This window comes from Zootermopsis nevadensis, unplaced genomic scaffold, assembly GCF_977971745.1.
Source record: "Zootermopsis nevadensis isolate Lab colony 2312 unplaced genomic scaffold, Znev_1.0 Znev_ptg000016l, whole genome shotgun sequence".
Classification (NCBI taxonomy): domain Eukaryota; kingdom Metazoa; phylum Arthropoda; class Insecta; order Blattodea; family Termopsidae; genus Zootermopsis; species Zootermopsis nevadensis.
In genome coordinates, this window is record NW_028259148.1 from 3,162,524 (window position 1) to 3,184,276 (window position 21,753).

Consider the following 21,753-nt stretch of genomic DNA (forward strand, 5'->3'; position numbering starts at 1 on the left):
GTGCCTTTATTCACAATCGTAAAAAAAAAAAAGATTTCGGAGAATTAACGAGTTGCAGATCCTTATACCCATATTTATTTTGACGTCTGATAGTTTATATTATTTATCATTCATTTATTTTTTTGAACGAATGTGTTGTTTTGTAGTAATTATCGGGAGCTTTTATTTAGCTTTGCTGTTTCTCCTCCAGCTGCCGCCACAGTAGGCCTGTGTCTGCTCTGTATTGTCTGCGTTCACTTACGCAGGAGTTAGATCTCTTCTGAATGCGTGATTGAACTTCAGTTAAACTTTTTCCAATTGAATGCTAGCAAATCCAAGGCCATACGCCTGGATATTTTTATAATCCACACATCAAACAAATTCAATGCAAGAGCTTGAAAAATGTTATTGTATTAAAAATGTGTGATAATTCACTTCATATTTTAAGCAGTTGTAGACGTTTTATTTTGTAATTAATTTTAATTAACCAAACCGCAAATCTGTATTATTATAAGGTATTGTCCACACATACTCCTACAAAGATTGTTAGCACTTACATGAACAAATAAGGTGGGATTATGAAATAACACGCAACTTGTGAATCTAAATATTTGAGAACTTCTCACCATCTTCCCATTACTTGAAGTAGAATTCCGGATGTGCTTAAATCGGGGATATGCGGCCATCAAGACGGGACTATTGTAGTTAATTTGCAGTTTTATGCCGGATTTATCAGGATACTTGCCCCGGAACTTTATTAACCCAATAAAACACAGATGCATTTTCTAAAAATATACAAATTTACTCTTTAATGTAAAATATAAAAAGAGAGAGAGAGAAGAGAAAGTTGGGGGAGTAGGGATAGGCACTATTGATATAAATTAGTAAAATGGTCGTCTAAAAACTATTTAATAATTCAGTCCGTACCGCAAAGAAAACACAACGGGTCACCATTACAAAGATCAGATACGTAATTCTGGTTGAGGAAATAATCACGATTTTTTTCAAGAATCATATGGAAGTAATAAATACTCTATGTGAGAAAAAAGGTTACATATATATTTACCATTTGGCTTTAAAGTATTAAATACCTTTTAATTATATTTATATTCATAAGATGGTAAAGTTGCGCCATATTGTGATATAATAAGTATATATTAAATCTTGTCCGTCTAATCACAATAAATTCTTATTAAATATTAAAATATTACAATAATTAACATTTAAAATATTTAAAATATTAAATGATGTTCTTTATCGAAATATTCTATTTACATTAGACCATCATTTTTCATGTTTCACGACATGTTTCAGTTCCTAAAAGAACCATCCTCAGGTGTATATAATTATATAAAGCTTCAAAACGATAAATATTGTAATATTTTAATATTTAATAAGAATTTATTGTGATTAGACGGACAAGATTTAATATATATATATATATTTATATTCTTCAGTAATTTAAATAATCTAATGAAAAAGTGTCCTGTAATTTTTACCTGGTTTAATTTTTAAAAAAATTAAGTTTTATTCATTTTTTTAAAATAACATTTCCACATTTCCTGATATGATCTTTTCTTATCTACTTGTGAGTCTTCATTATGTAGGGTTTCCGACTAGCATTGGAGTTAAGCGCGTTATCTGTTAATTCAGTTGTGTTGTTTGGAACAACTGTGCCCCAACTAGAACAATGACATTTATGAATAACAAACACTATGAAGCATGGAATTTGTTCGGACATGTGTGATAGGAGATGCATTGTGGAAACATTATTTTAAATTCAACTACAACAAAATGAACTCGACAGCCTGTTAAGTACGTACAACGTCAGTTACAATGTTCAACGCAGACATCCCATAATAACAGACCTGATTTTCATCAGGTATGTCAAAATATTGTGCATTTGGTTTGTATCTCATCTGTTGGCCCCGGGCCTAATACGAGTGTAAGATGTAAACTGTGAATTTGTACTGATGGAGGCGCGTGTTTTATATGAGGTACAGCGAGAGCAGTCCCCTCTTTCCTCGAAACTGACTGGCCAATTTCTCCTACTTTCTCCTTCCTCTGTCGTGTATAAAGTATGCACTTCCCACCACCGCCACTTCAACCCTGAATATGATGACAGTGTGTTTCTACGAAACGTTGGCGTCTACTTGAGAGTCTACATGACGTCACAACCCAGAACAGCATCTTTATCGTCGTGAGAACCTCATCTGGTCCAAGATCCAATCCTTTAGCGGACTGCTGTTCTGACACGATTATATGGAGTCTGAGTTCGATGCCAGACAGATTGTTTCCTCAATAGCTGAACTACTGTAAGCTTTTCAAGGGGCATACATTTAGGTAGAACGTTAGTTACTAGCCAAATGTATCGGCCCGGAAAAAGAAATTAGTGATGGAAACGTATTTTAACGACGTGAATATTTACCGCCCCCCGAACGGTCTCCTCTTTTTCAGGGGTCCTTATTAGGCGTGGAGTTTGATACGCCTACCTCAGTGTATCATATTTTCGAAATAATGGTTTTGTATTTAACATTTAACTTGTAAAATTTTTACAGCAGTGTTTAAATTGTTGTGGAAATGTGTGTGTCATTTTCTTTTTCCTTAACTCAAACATCACGTGGTTTGAGCGAATCAGCATGCTGGTTATCTTGCTGAACTGCGTTACCCTCGGCATGTATCGGCCGTGCCTGGACGATAATGGCTGCGACTCGAACAGATGCAAGTTGTTACAGGTGAGTCTACATCACACGCCGTCTAACTGGACCGCTGTCATTTTATTAATAACGATTATTTTATATGTAATTTCTTTGTCGTCACGTTATCTCCGCAGTTCTTAACGTGTCCCGATTAAAAGGATTAAAAAAAATTCATATTTTTTTATCGAACGCCCCTGGAATATTCTACCCTCCCGATTACATACATAGAGCAGCTTAGGAATTCGGTTTTCCGATATTTTTTTGCAAAAGTTTTAACCATTTATATACTCTACAATTATTATATTCAATTCTGTTGTTCACAATTTCCCTTTGGTGGTTTTGTAGCACGCATGATTTGGCATTATGCATCGTAGTTAAGACTACTCTGTTCGTTCAAGTAAAAGACAAGATGATAAAATGTTTCGAAGGATACGCATTTAAGCAGCTTATATTGCCAACGCTGTAAATATTATTTCCCAGCGACATCGCTTTGAAGCTCTCTGTATCAATTCCTGTGTCGGTAACGTCTTTGATTTACGTAGTATACGAGTTTGTTTTTCTACTGCTCGCAAGTTAACGTACGTATTTGCCCCGACTGTAGAATGGGGCGATCGCTGTGAGAGGAATCATTTCTGTCAGCTCAGTTTGGAGATGGATGGAACGTTCTGGTATTAGAAGTGTTGAAGAATTGTGACAAATTTTGTGATTCGTACGTAGTGTTTTAAATCAGACTAAATTTTACGTTCTCATAACCTAACAGTAATGTTTAACAGAACACATTTTATTATTCTGGAGTACGCAATGCTGAAGGAAAATGTTCTTCAAAGCCCCTCTCTCTCTCTCTCTCTCTCTTACCAGGTGATCAGCTGCGTACTTGCAAAAAAAAGTGTTCAATTTGGAATGAAAGTTTGACGATTCTTAAAAATCTTGCAGACCGGTTGAATCCAGTTCAGGAAGCCGTTCTATTCCTAGCTTCAGGAGCTGCTAGATAACGCCTCGTCTTACCGAAAGAATGTGCAGACTGCTTGGAGTATTCATACCTGCGCTCTGTATACGCGATACGCAGATTTACGACCGAGTATTTAAAGCTGCACCAAACACGTGTAATAACGCCACCACGAATTCACATAAATACACATTATAACGGGGGTAAACAAATTTTTGTTAGCGAGCCGAATCAAGCTTTACGTACTTTAATACAGATCCGTATATGACTGTCTTCTGGGTTGTAGCCCTTTGTCGTCTGGTAGAATTTTACCGACGTTTCAGAGGTTCTTGATATCTTCATCACCAGGGCGATGAGTAATCAGACTTCACGGCGCTCTAACCCAGAATACAGTCGTCTTCGTACTGACAGCCGTGAAAACCTCAAATCCTACTTCATGGTAAGGCTACTACGAAGACACTTCACGGACCAAGGGAAAAGTCCACAAGTAAACAACTGAACCACATGAATCTAATATACAATCAGACAGCGTATTTTTAATATAATCTTTCAATATTATTATTCTCTCCTCTCAGTAGTAGTCCTTTTTACATTCAGGTTTTCCGATTAAAATTTTATACGCATTTCTCATTTCTGGCTTGCGTGTTAAATAACCCATGTGCCCCACCCTTTTTCATTTGTTCACTCTTCAGCCAGTTATTGAAATAATCCAAATCAAATTGACCACACAGCTGTTTCGCCTGCAAATAAACCACATCGTATGTCGATCCGTCTCGAATCATGAAATTCAATCTGTGTCGAATTGGTTTCCGTACTGACATATTTGATTAAAATTGAGATGATTCCATCCAGTTTTGGGATGAAAATTACATTATTATTCAGCACAACTTACATTTAAATTGTATTTCCATGAACTTTAGGTACACTGGGAGTGAGTCATAGAGAAAAAGTATTTATAACATATTTTGTGGAACTATATCGGTCCAAATTTCTACACTTCGAAAATATTTATGTTTAAAAGAAAATGGTATTTTGCGATTACTATACTTATATACCTTATTCTGTCTTATTCTATCTCCTGTCCAAACGCCTTGAATAACCCCACCTGATCAAGAAATTCCCCGCTTTCTGTGGAAAGCGAAAGTTCATGAAATTGTTCTGAAGAACGCCTTTGAGCCAGATTAGTCCGGTCGACACTTAATGTCTGTCTTACTTTCAAGCAATAGATTGAAAACCATTATCGAAAATATGTTTCGAGTTTAATGAGATTTTTCCACAGAGTAATGAGTGCTGATGTATATTTACATTAAAATTGATTCGCTATGCAAGTGTTTCACTAATAACGCCGAACATTTGTGTGGCTACAGACTGATTAAACGAATGGTTTAGTTTTAAAGCAAGTTAAAACTGAAACCCGCAATTTCAAACTTCCTGCGGTTTTATGTTGGTGGTATTTTGTTTTAATTTAATTAAAATTAAAAAAATTCGTATTTAAAATCCGTAGTTCCTGGAAATCCTATTTTTCAACATGTCCCACTCTTGTTGTGCAGTAGTTTATTTGAAGGTAGCGAATATTTAATGGCTGTGTTTGAACACGAAAAATTCAAACTTAATTCCACTTTCCTATGTTTTATTTCGCAGACACGGTTATGAATTAATGTCACATGTTTAATTTCGTATTCTTTAACACAGAATCCTGAGCTTACAGCTATGTCATTGTAATAATCAGCCTTTAAAAGCTGAAATTCTTCTAGATATTTAATAATTCAGTCCGTACCGCAAAGAAAACACTTCTCCACAGATAAACCGGGAATGCTGTTTAAGGAAATTATCCTTCTTGTACTGGAAATCCCACGAATCTCAAAATACAAAATTAAGTTTTATTTATTATTGAAACAGGTGGGAAATATATTTATCATTGGCTAATTTCAAGCATTTTATTCGTCTGATGTAAATTTATATTACAAAGTACTACAAGGTTTGAAGTGGACATGTATTATTTATAACTTTATATTTAAAAGAAAAAGAAAATTGTGGACGAGTTAGCATCCCTGCGTCTTATTATTTCGACTGCTTTTATATTAATATATTTTATACATGTCAATCGACCTATGTTCTTGGGCAACAATTTTTTTTCTGGGATTTGAGGTTCTCACGGTGTTAAAGACGGCGATGTTCTTCTGGTTTGTGACGCCGCGTAGACTCGTAGGTAAATACCGACGTTTCGAATAAACAACTTGTCTCCATCTTCATGGCTAAAAAGATGGAGTAGACAGACAGTATTTTTTTCTCTTAAACGTCTACCTGCTAGTCTGGACGGCGTCACAAACCAGTAGAAAGGCATCACCAAAAGTTATTTTTATTTTCACAAAATGTCACTTTACATACCTTGTTGAACCCAAATGCATCGTACAGTCAACACCAAACACCGTAAGTTGCTCTTTTTTTCCCCAGATCTTCGACGACTTCATCTTCGCATTCTTTGCGTTGGAGATGTCAATCAAGATGGTCGCGATGGGGGTGTACGGCAAGGGAACTTACCTTGCAGACTCCTGGAACAGACTAGACTTCTTCATTGTCATTGCGGGGTAAGTTTCTGTCACAATCAGAAATCTCACATTTATTACAACATTTACCAGATGTCAGGACCATATGTTCATTGGCACAGTCATTTCCTCATGGACTTCCAAAAATAGAAAAATGTACGCATTTTGATATTTTTAATGCCCATGGGAAGATTAGATGCATAAGTAATTAAAATGTCTTCATACTTCAAGTACTACGAAAGGCATGCAGTCGTACATTCAAAGCAATTATTTATTTTAATCCGTCTGATCACAATATTTAAAATTTCTTATAATTAAGATATAAAATATCATTCATGTTCCTTATCGATTGATCGATTTACATTTCGGAACATTTACACAACATGTTTCGGTTTTTATAAAACCATCATCAGGTGTAAAATATATCTAAGAACTTAAAACTCAATTATGATTTCTGTAGTTTTTTGGTGATGTTTCATTACGTTTGTTTTTACATTTTTGGGCGAAGGTGTTGTTTTTCTTAAATGTTATTAGATGTAAATATCGGCCAAAGATGTAGGAGTGAGTGTCCCGATATATCCAGAACTACTAGTGTCTTCGAATAGGTTATCTTTGGCCGATATGTACATCTAATAACATTTAAGAAAAAACAACACCTTCGCCCAAAAATGTAAAAACAAACGTAATGAAACATCACCAAAAAACTACAGAAATCATAATTGAGTTTTAAGTTCTTAGATATATTTTACACCTGATGATGGTTTTATAAAAACCGAAACATGTTGTGTAAATGTTCCGAAATGTAAATCGATCAATCGATATGGAACATCAATGATATTTTATTATCTTAATTATAAGAAATTTTAAATATTGTGATCAGACGGATTAAAATAAATAATTGATATAATATTCACAAGATATTGTAGGTGCGTCATATTGTGATTTATTTAAATAGTATTAAAAATATATTAAAATTGGCCGTCAATCACAATATAAGATAATTAAAAGATTAAAATATCATTTCTCGTTCCTTATCGAGTACTCGATTTACATGAGGAACATTTACGACATGTGACACAACAACGGATGAAGATACAATATGAAGGACGAGAAAATGATAAGAAAAATGAAAACTATAAATCATTAAAAAATCAGTAAAATTCAGTAATTCTGTTAAAAAGTTTATAACATAACACCTGATGATGGCACTATTGATAGCCGAAACATGTCGTAAATGTTCCACATGTAAATCGAGTACTCGATAAGGAACGTAAAATGATATTTTAATCTTTTAATTATCTTATATTGTGATTGACGGCCAATTTTAATATATTTTTAATACTATTTATAATATTCACAATATGACGCAATTACACTATCTTATACATTCAAAGGTAAATGTCTTTATAATTATAGTATGTCATTTTAGGGCAGTCTCTCCAAGTCAAAGAGTGACTACGCCTTTCTAATATTCTTGAATACTCTACACCTCCAGTTATAAGAGCGGGACTTGAGTCAAGTAATGCTTGGCGTTTAATGAACAGGAAACTTATTAAGTTCTAGGTATTAGGTTGAAGGGAAGTCCTAAATACTCACTCATACAAGCTTTATTAATGGATTTATACAACATGGAGGTGTCCGTATACGATATTTGTGTGTTTCAGTGCCTTGGAGTATTGTCTGAACGTGGAAAATATGAATCTATCAGCAATAAGAACAATTCGCGTGCTTCGACCCTTGCGAGCGATAAACAGAATACCAAGTAAGTTTCTTTGTTTACCTTGTGGTAGAACACAGTGGATATTTAATAGTAAAAGGGAAATAAATGTACCTGCACCGCTAGGTATGACCCAATTAATTTTTAATCGAGGTTCTCTAAAGAATTTAGTCAATTTAGATGCTAAATTCTATGCGATCTCCATATGCTTGTTTCAAAGGGCTGTCTGGTCAGTGACCACGAATAGTACGTCATGAAAATCTCCACTAGTAGGATATTTTGTATTTCTATATTTTATTTTTACCCTTGTGTTGGGCAAGGCCGTGGTCTAGGCAACACGGAGTTTTCCTCCGTGGCATCCCAACAATTACTCCATTCACACACAGAAGAAGGCAATGGCAAACCACTTCTGGATCATCTGCCAAGAACGTATATGAACAGGTCCCAGTCCGAGAAGAGGATGGAAGGATCCTGTTCATATGGACCTGTCGTCAGACAGAACACTAAATAATAATAAGATGAGGTGGTCTAGCGGTTAGAACGCTGGCCTTGTAATCCTGGGGTCTCGGGTTCGATTCCCGGGGGTGCCCGAATTTATAACTTGTGTTGGGCAAGGCCGTGGTCTAGGCAACACGGAGTTTTCCTCCGGGGGCTTCCCCGGTTTCTCCGTGGCATCCCAACAATTACTTCATTCACACACAGAAGAAGGCAATGGCAAACCACTTCTGGATCATCTGCCAAGAACGTATATGAACAGGTCCCAGTCCGAGAAAAGGATGGAAGGATCCTGTTCATATGGACCTGTCGTCAGACAGAACACTAAATAAAAAATAAATAATATAGAAATTATAAAATGGTCAGCTTCACTTAGACGTATTATATGAACTTATGAGTTCCATTTTTTTTACATGTGACAGCTCAGCGTGCTGTGTTTATTTTGTTGACTCTGCCCAAAAATTTCTTTTGAGATTTACTTTTTTGTAGGGTAGGACGAAGTCGGACACGGCCCATTCCACATATTTGAGTGGCTAGTAAGTCGCTGGGATCCGTTTCCTTGCTTTCTTGTTACAAATTCCAGATATTCTGTCGTGTTATCAATCAGTTTCTGACAAACAGCTCAAACAGTGGGGCTTCAAGACGAAATTGAACGATCCAGGGCTGTGGTAAATAATGTAACAGGGGATCGGAGTCTTGTAAGAGGCGGATAATATCCAGCTGAGCAGTTGCCATCGTCTCAAGGAGGACTTTTCTTCGTGGTGTTGCTTTAAAGTACTGGTAAAAATCTCACTGAATATTCATTCTAGGGCAAGTAGTTTGTTGTCGCTAATTGTCGATTTTTATTTTATTTTGTTATTAAATTTCATCGTCCAAGTGCACAAATCATATTCGACAGAGACACAGAATCGAGTCGAGTCCTACGGATTGGACACGCGGAGAAACGCATGAACTTGTATTTTTCTTTTCTCTGACGACAGTCGCTAAATTCACTTGTGGGGAAAATAAGAAAAGACGAAGAGAGATAAAGAAAGGAGATATATAAGAAGCGAAATGTCAAGAGAAGACGAGAAAACTTACGGAAACCTTTATGGGGAGTTGATCTGGGCAAACAATCTATTTTGCTCGATGAAGGAGTGAGGATTTTCTTATTATTCTTGTCCGCTTGGATCGTATAATCTTAAGACACTGAGGATTATCTTATGTGGAATGAATGTTTCTCTTTTCCGAAAATTTCGCCTTAGATTCGACGCTGTCGTCAAGACAGTTCCGTCGTTTTATTCAGATGCATGGGTGGAACTAAGCCTATGGGGGTGAGACAATATTTCCGTGGCACTGTGGCCGCTGACGGACGCTTTGTCCAGCCCCCAGATGTCACGTGAGTGGATTTGGAGCAGCGGTGGATTGGGGGAAAAGCTGTCCCAGTAAATTAATTAAGGAATATGTTTATTCACCCTAGTAAATGGGTTGACTTGCTTCCATTTTTTAAAATTCATTTCTTATAAAATGTATGTAATATAGGCGAATTAGAATATTGATTTCTCACTGCGATATTAATATCTGACAGTTCTTTTGTTTCATAAGATGTAAAATTATGTTCGAGGCCGCTCTAATTTATCATGTAGCCCTACTACTAGTAGAGAGGAAAATAAAAATTTCTGTCGTTTTGAATTTTCTTTGTATAAAATACATTTTGAGAGATCGCAGTAAAGTAGTGGTGAGTGAGTCTTGGTCACTTCAACACTGTTATCGTAAGTTCGAGTGCCGCGTTATCTTGTGTAGGGAGATACCTTACGATGGGTTTATACCCCGCCCAGGGATTTATGCGTAATTTAAAGAAAAACACTATTTTTAAACCCCACTACTTGAGGAATTCTAAGTTCTCCAAGAAAATGAGTGAGGAAAACATTTGCATTTTTGAGATAGTGGAGTCAGCAAGGACCTCTGAAGCGTTGGTAAACGTCTACCAGACTAAACGATGTTACAACCCAGAAGACAGCCATTTTCAGATTCACCGCAGTGAAAACGTGAAGTTCTATTTTGTATTTTTATTCTCGGCTCTCTCTCTCTCTCTTTTCTTTCTTTCTTTCTTTCTTTCTTTCTTTCTTTCTTTCTTTCTTTCCAAGGGGTCATTATTTGTGGAGTTTAAGCCGCCAGCGTTGAGTAATTACGTTTAAAAGCGTAAATGTTCCGAAGTTTGTGACCGGAATTATCGGAGTGTAGCTTATAGTTTCCAGGGATTATAAGAAGAAAGCTAAGGAAGGAAGGGATCGATACTAAATCGATGTCCGACCAGAGCGAGCATTCCTTGACCCGTCACGTGGACAGGAACCTTTGAACGGGCAACACAGTTTGCACACGCCGACTTGACATCTGCCTCAATTGACCTCGATATATCAGAACCACTTGACAAAAACTGGCCGCTAAGAAAATGGATGACCGTGTCTCCTTTCCCAGCGACAAGACCTTGAACCCCCGTACATGTGTATCCCCTGCAGAGCCGAGTTAAATTTCTCTCGCGTCATTTATAACAATATACTGACGTGCAATCAGAACCGTCTTAGTAATACGTCTGGAGAGGGAAAGAAACGTGATTTTTGCAGGGTAGGAAACATTTCAGGTTTTATGGCCTCGTTTCTTCTTGAGCTCGACGTATCATTGAGCAGTTCATATGTACGAGAAATTTGTAATTCTCTTTCATTTGCCTTACCATTTATTTGATTATTTATAGTTTATTTACTGAAAGAATATAAAATTCGTACGTGTTTCCGTTTATGTACGACTTTTAATGATAAAAATTCTTGCGAATAAGGAAGTAAGAACTTATCGGTAAACAAAATAAGATTATGAAAAAGAATTATTGTATTTATGTACTTACAAGTTAACTTGTAAATCGTAGAGTAGTTTGTAAGAAATTCGTGTTGACGTAAACGTATTCAGTGTATTTGAAAAGATGATGACGTTTTAATTTTCGTTCATAATTAAATGTGGCCTTCATTTCGAGTTTGTTTCGGGTGGTGTACGCAGTTCGTATTGGTTTGATTCTTCGAAAAAGAAACGTAGGTATTTTGGAATTATCCTGTATCAGAGCGCGTATCCCAGTAGTTTAATTTTATATATTGAAGTCGGTAAAATATTAAACTGTTAAATTTTGAACGCATGTTTGATAGAAACTGGAGACAACTTTTTTCTAAAATCCTTCGAACATTTTCTTGAAGTTAGAATATTTTGGGGACCACAGCAAGAAGACAAATTAAATTAAGAAGTTGTCGGTCTTTCACTGACTTTGTACATTGGAACGAGACCCACATTAACTCAAATTTAAATCGATCTTACAAAGTTGCTGGGCAGAATGGAAACACGAAGAGTTAGAAGGATTAAGGATGAATAATTTAATGCACTTCCAAATCCGTTTCATCTACTTTATACGCCATGTTATTCCATGATAAAAGGGAAATAACAAAGAAAGATTATGTTTTAACCAGTCGCTGCATTCATTTTAAAAATAACTCAGAGGAAAACTTGAATGAAAGCAGCTTAATACATCTGAAATTAAAAATGTGGAAACACAAATGTAGAGCTGTCAGTGTTAGAATCTTTTTAGAACATCCCTGTCCAAACTAATCCAAAACTCAGTTTTCCTAAAGCAACCGCAGAACTCGGTATATGTAACGTTTGTGCCTTTGGGAAACGTTTTACCTAACGCATTATAAATATTATTTGTCTGATTTTATTAAAAGCAGTGTCGCAGTTTACGATGAACTGATACATAAATACGAAAACATTCACTGAAATTTAAGCCTATCAGATATTAATAAAGAGGCTGGTGGAGAAATCAACGCTGAAGAAAGTAGGTGTGTGTCCATGTCTCAGTGTCAGAGTTTAAGACGGAATCAATATAAACATAGTTTGTAGTTTAGATGCGTCATGTCTGTGTTGAAATTCAGTATATATTTATTTATTATTTCAGTCTATACAGAAACTTATTATTAAAATGTTGTTTGTTAAAATTAAAATTTAGCGCTTTTCATCGTTATTACGATGTTACATTTCAGCGCTTATTATTTTACGACATGTTTCGATGCCATTGTATCATCCTCAGGTCTTCACTATCATTTTCATCTTTAAAACTAATATATATTTATTAATGCAACCATTTATTGTTTTATTTGTTTTTGTAGATTTCTTTTTGTAGGTATTCCTTTCGATCTTCGTAGTGTTTTGCATATTTTTGGTCAGTTGTTCATTATTCTGTGAAACAATTAATTAACATTCGAATTATTAATTATTAATATGAAAATGAGTTTGGAGATTGTCGTAGAAAATATATATTTGTAAAATTATAGGAATATATTTTAAAGATGAAAATAACAATAAAAACCTGAGGATGATGCAATAGCATCGAAACATGTCGTAAAATAATAAGCGCTGAAATTGTAACATCGTAATAACGATGAAAAGCGCTAAATTTTAATTTTAACAAACAACATTTTTAATAATAATTTTGTGTATAGACTGAAATAATAAATAAATATATACTGAATAAACATAGTTAATAAATCAGTGGAAAAATTTGACAGAAATGTACAAATAATCGAACGACAGTAATAAATCGAAATTTAATTCACGAAATATACCTCTGTAATTTTTTGCTGTTGTAAGAAGAACATATGGATCGGAAAATAAGAGGTAACTGAAGAAAAGTGCGTAATGAAATGAGATTAGGCGTACTTAGATCGGTGAAATTTGTGATCGCGGTTTGTTTGGATCAAAATGAAAATAATATTCTCTGTAACGAATCAAGCGAACGTCTTTTTTTGTACACAAATTTTGTAGTGTTCTACTCGACTTGTAGAAATTTGTTTCAAATTTGTTGAGCCGTTGATTCTTAAGTTTTTTTTTTATTTTATTTTTTTTAAACTTCTCTCGATATGTCCGTGGTAGCTGAGGACAACGTCAGTCTTTGTTCTGCTTACCGTTTTTTGAATAGTACGAGAATATTAAACTTGCGAAATAAATGTAGTGTGGTTGTTTGCGTTCATTGTCGCGAAATCCTTTGTTATGAGCCTTGCAAATTAATTAATTAATTAATTCAGTATGCAGAAAGACTCAAGAAATTGCGTGTTCAAGGTGTGAAGAAATTTTGGTTCGTCACGCACTGAATGCTTGAAGCTGCAGACCGAGAATGAAGCCATAAAATTTTCTTCACTGCATATAATTTATTACATGAAACACGACTGGACAATAACACCATTAGGTAGTATGTGCCAGAATCTAGCGATATTAAGCATGTACAAAGGACTGAATTGTTAATTTAAAGTACTTATTTAAGGTTAGTGCTCTATGTAGACACGTTATAATTCTAATGATGCATTTTAATGTTGACTATAAAGCTCTTTTGGTGTACGTTGTTTAAATTACGTTGCTGTCAGAGATTAGAACTTCCTAATGCCCTGTGGTTTTAATGTTCTTACAAAATTGTAATTCTATTAACAGATGGTACTAAATAATGGTAATCCCTTGAACTGATGTTGCAAATAGTCGAAAAGGCCTCCGGATATGGAGGGTAGTTGAGAAAACGTTGAAGTAGTACAAGCGAATAGCCGACAAGGGGTGGTCCTACAGCTTGGGGGTTGGGCGAAGGGGCAAGCTACACGTACCTCATAAATATGTTTAATTCCATCGTTACAGTTAGAGGACGTCTATGGAAACTTCATTGCAGTATTTTCCTCAACCTTAAAGAACTACGAAAATGTCTGATGAATATTTTGTTTGCTTAACTAAGTTATTAACAGCAAAAGTCCCAATAGGACAATAAAATAATTTATGTCGATATTGGTTTTTTGTGTTGTAAAACCGTGTGTGTTCGTAAGCATTTATCAACGTTTCGGCTAAACATGTTGTATCCATCTTCAGGGCCGATATCTAGCTACAAGTTCACAAGACGTTGCAACCCAGAAGACCAACTTGGACATCTTCTCCGCCTTGAGAACCTTAACCCTCATCAAAGGAAATGCTTTTTTAACAGTTACAAGTTTTCGATGAAGTAGCTAGTATTCGACATATTTCGTGTCTTCCTCAAAATTACATTCTTAACACCTTAAACCTACGCAGGTAACCCGGTGAAGTGACTGGCTATGGGCCGGGCAGCCAGGGGTTTAGTACCCGGTATGGGCAGGAATTTTTCTGCACTGATTCTGAGGCCCATCTATCATTTTATCTGATTTATATCAAAGACTTCTTCTCCGGTTGTAAAACGCGCGATACATTTAACTGACCAGACAACTCCATCAAGCGAAGACTTCATGAACGCCTGAATCTTCTAACCTCAATCCCCACAAAAGTCTTCTTGAAAGGATACTTCAGTTTTATGTTTCAGAAATATTGGGGTTAAATTTGGACTAGAATTTTAGTCAGAACAGCTGCTCCCCTTTCGATCACACCTTTGAAACGCCTTTTATAAACCCCCTCCACATGACCTACATACAAAACACTTTCGGACAAGAACGATGTAAGTATTTCTCTTGATGCTGCAAGAGAATCTTGAGAATCAGTATTTGCCACGATGAATTTAAATTAACCCTTGAAAACCCAGTGGTAATTATATGTACCAATCAATAACTCTTCGTTTTACATTTATGGCTTTAGTATAATTCTCAGTGTAAACAGAGATTATGTCCTTAAACAGCGCTAATAACTTGATCTTTGTAATGGTGAAGTATTGTGTTTCCTTTGCGGTACGGACAAAATTCTTAAATAATGTTTCGACGAGCTTCGAATACGACAATTGTTTTTTTCTTTTCTGGGATATTACACCGAGTATTCTGGTAGATACTGAGAGACATTTCGGATGAGCGTACTGCCTTCATCAGGGTGGTGATAGAGGCAGTAATCTCCTCTAAACTTTAGAGGATGTTTTTATTTCTTCCATATATAGATATATATATATATATATATATATATATATATATATATATATTAACAGAGCCAAAACTGAAATTTAGACATCCTTAGCTTATCGAATGAAATTCGGCTACTTGTGTGTTTTTAATCAACCACGTCCTGGTTGACTTCCTACCATGTCTTGTTGTTTGATCGTATGTCATTCCTCATCCGTCTTTACAACTCGGTGGCTACCCGTCTTCGGTTTCATCGACATTGTGGCTACCTGTTTGATTGTGTCTCTCGTTCCATCTGTTGTATATCGGCCTGTCATCTCTACCCTGCGTGATATATGGCAGAGAATTACTCTCGTAACAGACTGTTTGTCCGCTAAAGCTTTTAAAGCTAATTTGTAACTCATGTGCCATGTACTTTAGCAGTCTGTAACACTATATTTTACTCACGAAGTCGGGTATATATTTGTTTCGTTTGTTTCTCAGTGCAAACTGCGATTATTTCCTTAAACGACGTCAACGGATTGGTCTTTGTTATGGAGATGCTTTGTGTTCTCTTGTCGGTAATAAACTAATTTTTAAATGGATGCGGGTGACGTAGAACGTATGGGGAAATGAGAAATACGTACGAAAATTTGGTTCGAAAGCGTGAAGGAAAAAGTGCGCTCGAAATGCATATTTTTAGATAAAATGTACCTAATCGTAGATGATAGGATAATATTAAAATAAGAAAACTGATAACTCTGAGTTAATCCGTGTTTATAATTTCCCGCCACTGGGCATTAACCTGAGCTAGATTGATCAAGTCCACACCCTCATATCTGCTTCTTTTAAGATGATACGAGGCTCGTCCACAAAGTAAGTTTCCCTGGGGCCGTTTACAGAAACAAAACACAATTTCATGGAAATATTTATTGCAACAGATACAGCAAGTGTCCAGCTATTTTTCAACATATTCGCCACCGGAATTGAGACATTTGTCATTCCGTGGGACCAACTTTTGAATATCTGTGTCGTAGAAGTCTGCCGCCTGGGATTGGAACCACTGTGTGACAACCATCTCCGCCTCTCTGTCATTCTCAAAACGCTGACGCTGACCGGACAGGAATTTCTTGAGGTGTAGGAAAAGATGGAAATCACTGGGAGCGAGGTCCGGGCTGTAGGGTGAATGATTAAACACCTCCCAGCTGAACTCCTGCAGGAGACTTGCTGTCCGTCGAGCCGTGTGCGGCCTAGCGTTATCACTGACCGCAGTTCACAGTCGGCGGGAGCTGGAATAAGAACCTCCATCTTCAACAGCTGCAACGATGCTACTGTGAGAACGCGGGAAGTGCCGTTAGTGCATGCGCCATGCTACGTCATTGCTCTATCACGTACGCACAGTCGCTTCGCGCAATATAAGGTTTGCTAGCTGTGGGACGAGTGGGAAACTTACTTTGTGGATGCGCCTCGTAATATATACATTTTCGTGTGAGTATATGGAGAGACGAGTTCGTAAGGTCTTAAGACACGTAGCGTGAATGTGTGGATTACATTCAACCGGTTCTCTATAGGGGTCTTTTTTTTTTAAATTCCTGCTTTCAATTTCTAAAGAAAGAGTCTACTGTATGTAGTTTAATAATTTAACCTTTAAAACCAAAACTAATCTGAATAATATTTAGGAATTCAGCCCGTACCGTAAAGGAAACACAACAGTTCACCATTATAAATATCAGTTGGTAACTGTTTGTTAAACAGCTGGTACATATAGTTACCATCCAGCTTTGAAGAGTTAATTAGTTACATTGAATACAACATTTAATTACTATCTCCAAAAAATATTAGTGCTGGACATAAAATTGCTGTGACTGTCCTGTTATCTCTTTGTGGAAGATTATTTATTAGCCGAGTTTGGTCTGTATTAATTGCGTTAAAGCAAACTTACGGGGAAGTAGCGTTTTCGTTCTTAGATTTGCAGTTTCCGATGTGCATTGGGTCATTGGTGCGTGGATGCAGACTCTCGTGGATTGGATATTCTAAGAATAAAAGAAAGAGATAAAAATACGCGAAGTCTTTTAGACAAAGATGCGAACTCCACCCTTACCATTCCAGTCTTAGTGACAAGCGAAATGTAAAAAGTTGGAGAATAGTGAAGTTCAGTAGTGGGACTTAGGTTTTACTTACCACCAGCTCTCAAATCCTCTCACTCCCACTTTTACCTCTCTCAAACACACAGTCGTCTTCTGCCACTGTAGAATTTCTGTTTTCCTCCGGTGCACAAAATTCCAACTGCCAACTGTGATTTCCGTTCTCTCCCCTGCACTCTCAATAAAAGGGAGAGCAACGGATTAGTTAATGTGTAGGATTATAAATAGTGAAACAAACTTGGCTAATAATATGCATGATGGAATGCGGTAGATAACTTGAATACGCATTCATATGCGACTACACTGGACAATGCAAAGTTTTTCCTATCTTAATCCGTATTAATACTCCACTCAGCGTACACAGTTTCTACAAAAGGGGTTCCTGAAACCGAGTCGTGAATTCGTAGTCGATATATCTCGCACAGAATAAATATCGATACTTAATTTATGAAAACCGATTTCGGGTTTTTAAGTTTTAATTTGAAGCGAAATTTGTTGTAAAGTTATTTCTGATATTTAATATTTTAAATGTGAAAATGTAACGGATGCCAGTAAAGTTAATGATGTGATATTTTAACACTAAGGTTTGTTTTGTGAAGTAAAAGTTGTTAAAAAATGCTTTATATTTTAAGTTAAAGTTTAAATTAAGGATGGTGTAGAAAATTACGTAAGTAGGAGTTCTGAACTGCACAATTTGTACTCTGCGCCAAATATTGATATTTAATAAATTCACAGAAGATAGCATTTACTAAAATTAAATATCATTTTATCTGTTATTAGCTACTCTAATGATAGATATTCCTTTGTCTGTTATATTTTTACATAATTGTCGTCATTACATTGCGAGAAGAGGTAGTAATAATTACATCCGCTAGCCTCTTTTCATGCCATCTCATTCCAAAATACACAGGATTGGTGCAGCACAGAACAAGGGTTTAGAAGTGTAATCCATCTGAGCGAGCACCACAGAAAACTCATACGGATTTTGAGGTTATACCTTTATAAGAGCTGTATAAAGAATTATACAGACTCAAAGCAAGGAAAGGGAATTTGAGTCAGGGTTCATAGGATACACAGAAACTTCGAAATTGATTGCGTCATTCGTCAGCCACGCAACGCCGAAACTCTCTTGAAACCAGCGCCATCAATCACAGATGGTTTTGCGTTTCTTGGCTCAATTTCATTCCTCAGAATGAACTTGGCAAAGAGAATGCTATTTATTCAGTGGCGTAGCAAAATTCTTTGCGTAAGTCCGTCGTTAACTTTCACTTTAATCGATGATATAAATCTCTCAACAGTTTAAATATTATTAACTTTTATTGTAGGTTAGATTAGACCTGTTTAAATCTGCCGACAGAGGCTCGACCTGCTTTGTTATCCTCCCAAAATTGTACTCCTTGTTATTAATGGGATTAAAAATCTTTGATTGTGTGCATCGACTCCTCTGTGTGTCTTAGAGTAACATTGATTTATAAGTTGTTACCCTTTATCAAGAGCTTATATTGTATACATAATTAACATGTCCATGGTCCTGCTCTTATATTAAGGGGATCGTATTAAAATTTGGTCATAATTGTCTAAACAAATAGCCTAAATAAACGATAAGAAATGTATTACAGCGTAATTAAACAAATTGTTAAAATTAAACAGGTACATATAATATAGATGAGCCGGGATAGCTCAGTCAGTATAGTGACTAGCTACGGGCTGGACGACCGGGGTTCGATCCCCGACGGGGGCAGAGGATTTTTTTTTCCTCTAGACTCTGCGTCCAGACCGGCTCTGGGGCCCACCCAGCCTCCTCTACAATGGGCACCGTGGTCCTTTCCCGGGGGTAAAGCCGGCCGGGGCGTGATGCTGACCACTCACCCCCATCTAGTGCCGAGGTCAAGGAAGAGAGGAGCTCTACCTCCTCTCACCCCAAGCGCCTACATGGCGTGTAGTGGGACAAACTTTACTTTTGACTTACGTATAATATAGGCTGTTATATATTTGTTCTGACATAAGAACGTTAGTTAATGGATAAGAAATATTTTACGTCAGATCCTTCTATAAGAAAATCTACTGAAAGATATTTTACAAGCGTTATTTTTTAATAATGTAATTATATTTAGTACTCCTTTATATTCTTTCGCATTTATATCCAGACTGAATTGTACGAAGAAGGGTATTTTGGGTGGATTTTCGTTTTATTGTATAGTAGACTTAATTTTCTGTATTGGAACATTCGGAGATCAGAGAGCACACACGTACAATGCAGTGCTGTCTGTCACGTGAGCTCTACTCTGTCAGCGCGTACTCCATTCTCCGCTCTGTTCAATTCAATAATCCCGTATCTTCTTCTTATTCTGTCTCCGTATCCTTATCTTTATCTCACAGTACGCATATTCCGTTTTCGGGCAATACAATGAAAAAGTAGATTTGCATTCGTCTTTACCATATTACGTTAATGTTCACTCCTAGTCGGAAATTTCGTGTTTCGAACTCTTAAAATTATTATAAAAAACATTTATGAATTTGTAGTGATATGATGATTATTGAGAAACTTCATAATTCGTTCACTGCCTGAAACACTGAGTAATGCTTTAACCCCATGGTGTAGAGTCCCCCTGGAGGAAACGACATTGTCGCTCAGGTGTTCGAGAACGAATTAAAATAGCTTTGTCCTTCTGTCTTTCCGTGAGCATAATACAGCTTAAGGATGCAAGGAAGAATGCTCCAATTTTGATTTAGAACGATGTTGGAATGTTTTACTAAAAATCGTCAGTCCATTTTGATATTCATTTCAAAGAATAGTCTTAGTGGCGTCACATAAGAACACAAATAACTTGTGAGTTTATCTCAGGATGAGTGACTTTGATTACCATAATTAGATGGGTAACTTGTTTGCCATTTTTATCTTGGGATTGGGAATCCGCAGTTGCGAAGACATCATCCAGCCAGACACCCCTCCTTCGCAAAGGTCATGGACCCCCAGACAACGTTATGGGCGGTATTCGTAAAGATCGCAAAATAAAATGTCTGTGACAGTCGGAATTGTTACGCCATGTATACATTTCCCAACTTGTAATAAAATCTTTTTATCTGTGCAAGAATCTATAACGTGATTCCTTTCATTCTGACAAAAAAAATATTTTGTGGTACGCGTTTATCATTTCTGTCATGTGTGCTTTGTGTCCAGCCCATCACATCACCCAGTTGATGTTAAGGTAAAAAATTACGAAGCTCCAATTTCCATATTTTTGTCCATCCTTTTCTTAATTTATCTCCAGTGATTTCCGGCGGTGCCCGAATTTATAACTTGTGTTGGGCAAGGCCGTGGTCTAGGCAACACGGAGTTTTCCTCCGTGGCATCAGAACAATTACTCCATTCACACACAGAAGAAGGCAATGGCAAACCACTTCTGCATCATCTGCCAAGAACGTATATGAACAGGTCCCAGTCCGAGAAAAGGATGGAAGGATCCTGTTCATATGGACCTGTCGTCAGACAGAACACTAAATAAATAATAAATAAATAATTCCTAATATTATTCCCATTGCTTTATCAGAAAATAATTTTTAAATTCAGTAGAAACTTAAAAAGACACCTGCTTGTGAATATGACGCAAATTGTAATTACGTTGAAAGACGATTATTTTCTGAATTATGAAAGACATTTTCTTATGTTTCAGGTATGAGGATATTAGTGATGCTGTTACTAGATACACTCCCGATGCTAGGGAACGTGTTACTGCTTTGCTTTTTCGTGTTCTTCATCTTCGGAATTGTCGGCGTTCAACTCTGGGAAGGAATTCTCAGACAGCGCTGTTATCTCAAGCAGTTGCCCAATATCAGTTACCCCAGGTGAGTCTTTTTTCTTCGTAAAATTTTACGTTTCTGTGTTGTATGCCTTGCTCAGCTCGTAACGCAACAGTTTCATCAGCGTGAAACAAGAGACATGCAGATAAGGGAAAGGTTTGTACAAAAATATTCGATATCCACAAATTTATAATAACATATATCGCTATAAAAATCAAGTGTTACTTCTCTTACGTTATTTTTTTTCCTACAGATTATTATGCTCTGTGTTGCATGAGATTTAACCGATTTTCTAATTACTTTCTCAAATAATGTTCAATTTATTGTTTTACGTTACTGCCCAGCCTATATGTAAGGGCTTTCTGTTTGTTGTGTTTTGATATCTTTCGAATGCTATACATTGAGCTTTGATTATTATTATCATTATTATATGTTGTATTTATTTGTTGTAACTGTATATACCTTATTTTTTCCAAAATTTATCTTATTTATATCCTTCTTGTTCTTAAAGTTGAACTTTTATTCATAAATAGATCTGTTAACAAATA

General features: G+C 36.2%; 1 protein-coding gene across 5 annotated transcripts in view; it reads left to right on the forward strand.

The window, feature by feature from the left end:
* The first annotated feature begins 1,527 nt into the window (after positions 1-1,527).
* Positions 1,528-21,753, forward strand: part of Ca-alpha1T (Ca[2+]-channel protein alpha[[1]] subunit T) — an 86,758-nt gene continuing 66,532 nt past the window's right edge. For 3 of the 5 annotated variants that reach the window (XR_015535285.1, XR_015535286.1, XM_087349393.1), the window contains exons 1-4: positions 1,528-2,714; positions 6,079-6,212; positions 7,835-7,932; positions 21,079-21,250. Coding sequence is in view for 3 of the 5 variants with exons in the window: in XM_087349393.1 (XP_087205519.1) it covers positions 2,619-2,714; positions 6,079-6,212; positions 7,835-7,932; positions 21,079-21,250 (500 nt within the window). In the remaining 2 variants the exon portion in view is untranslated. The remainder of the gene's footprint in view (positions 2,715-6,078; positions 6,213-7,834; positions 7,933-21,078; positions 21,251-21,753) is intronic. The other 2 variants (XM_087349396.1, XM_087349394.1) reach the window with 2 other exon arrangements.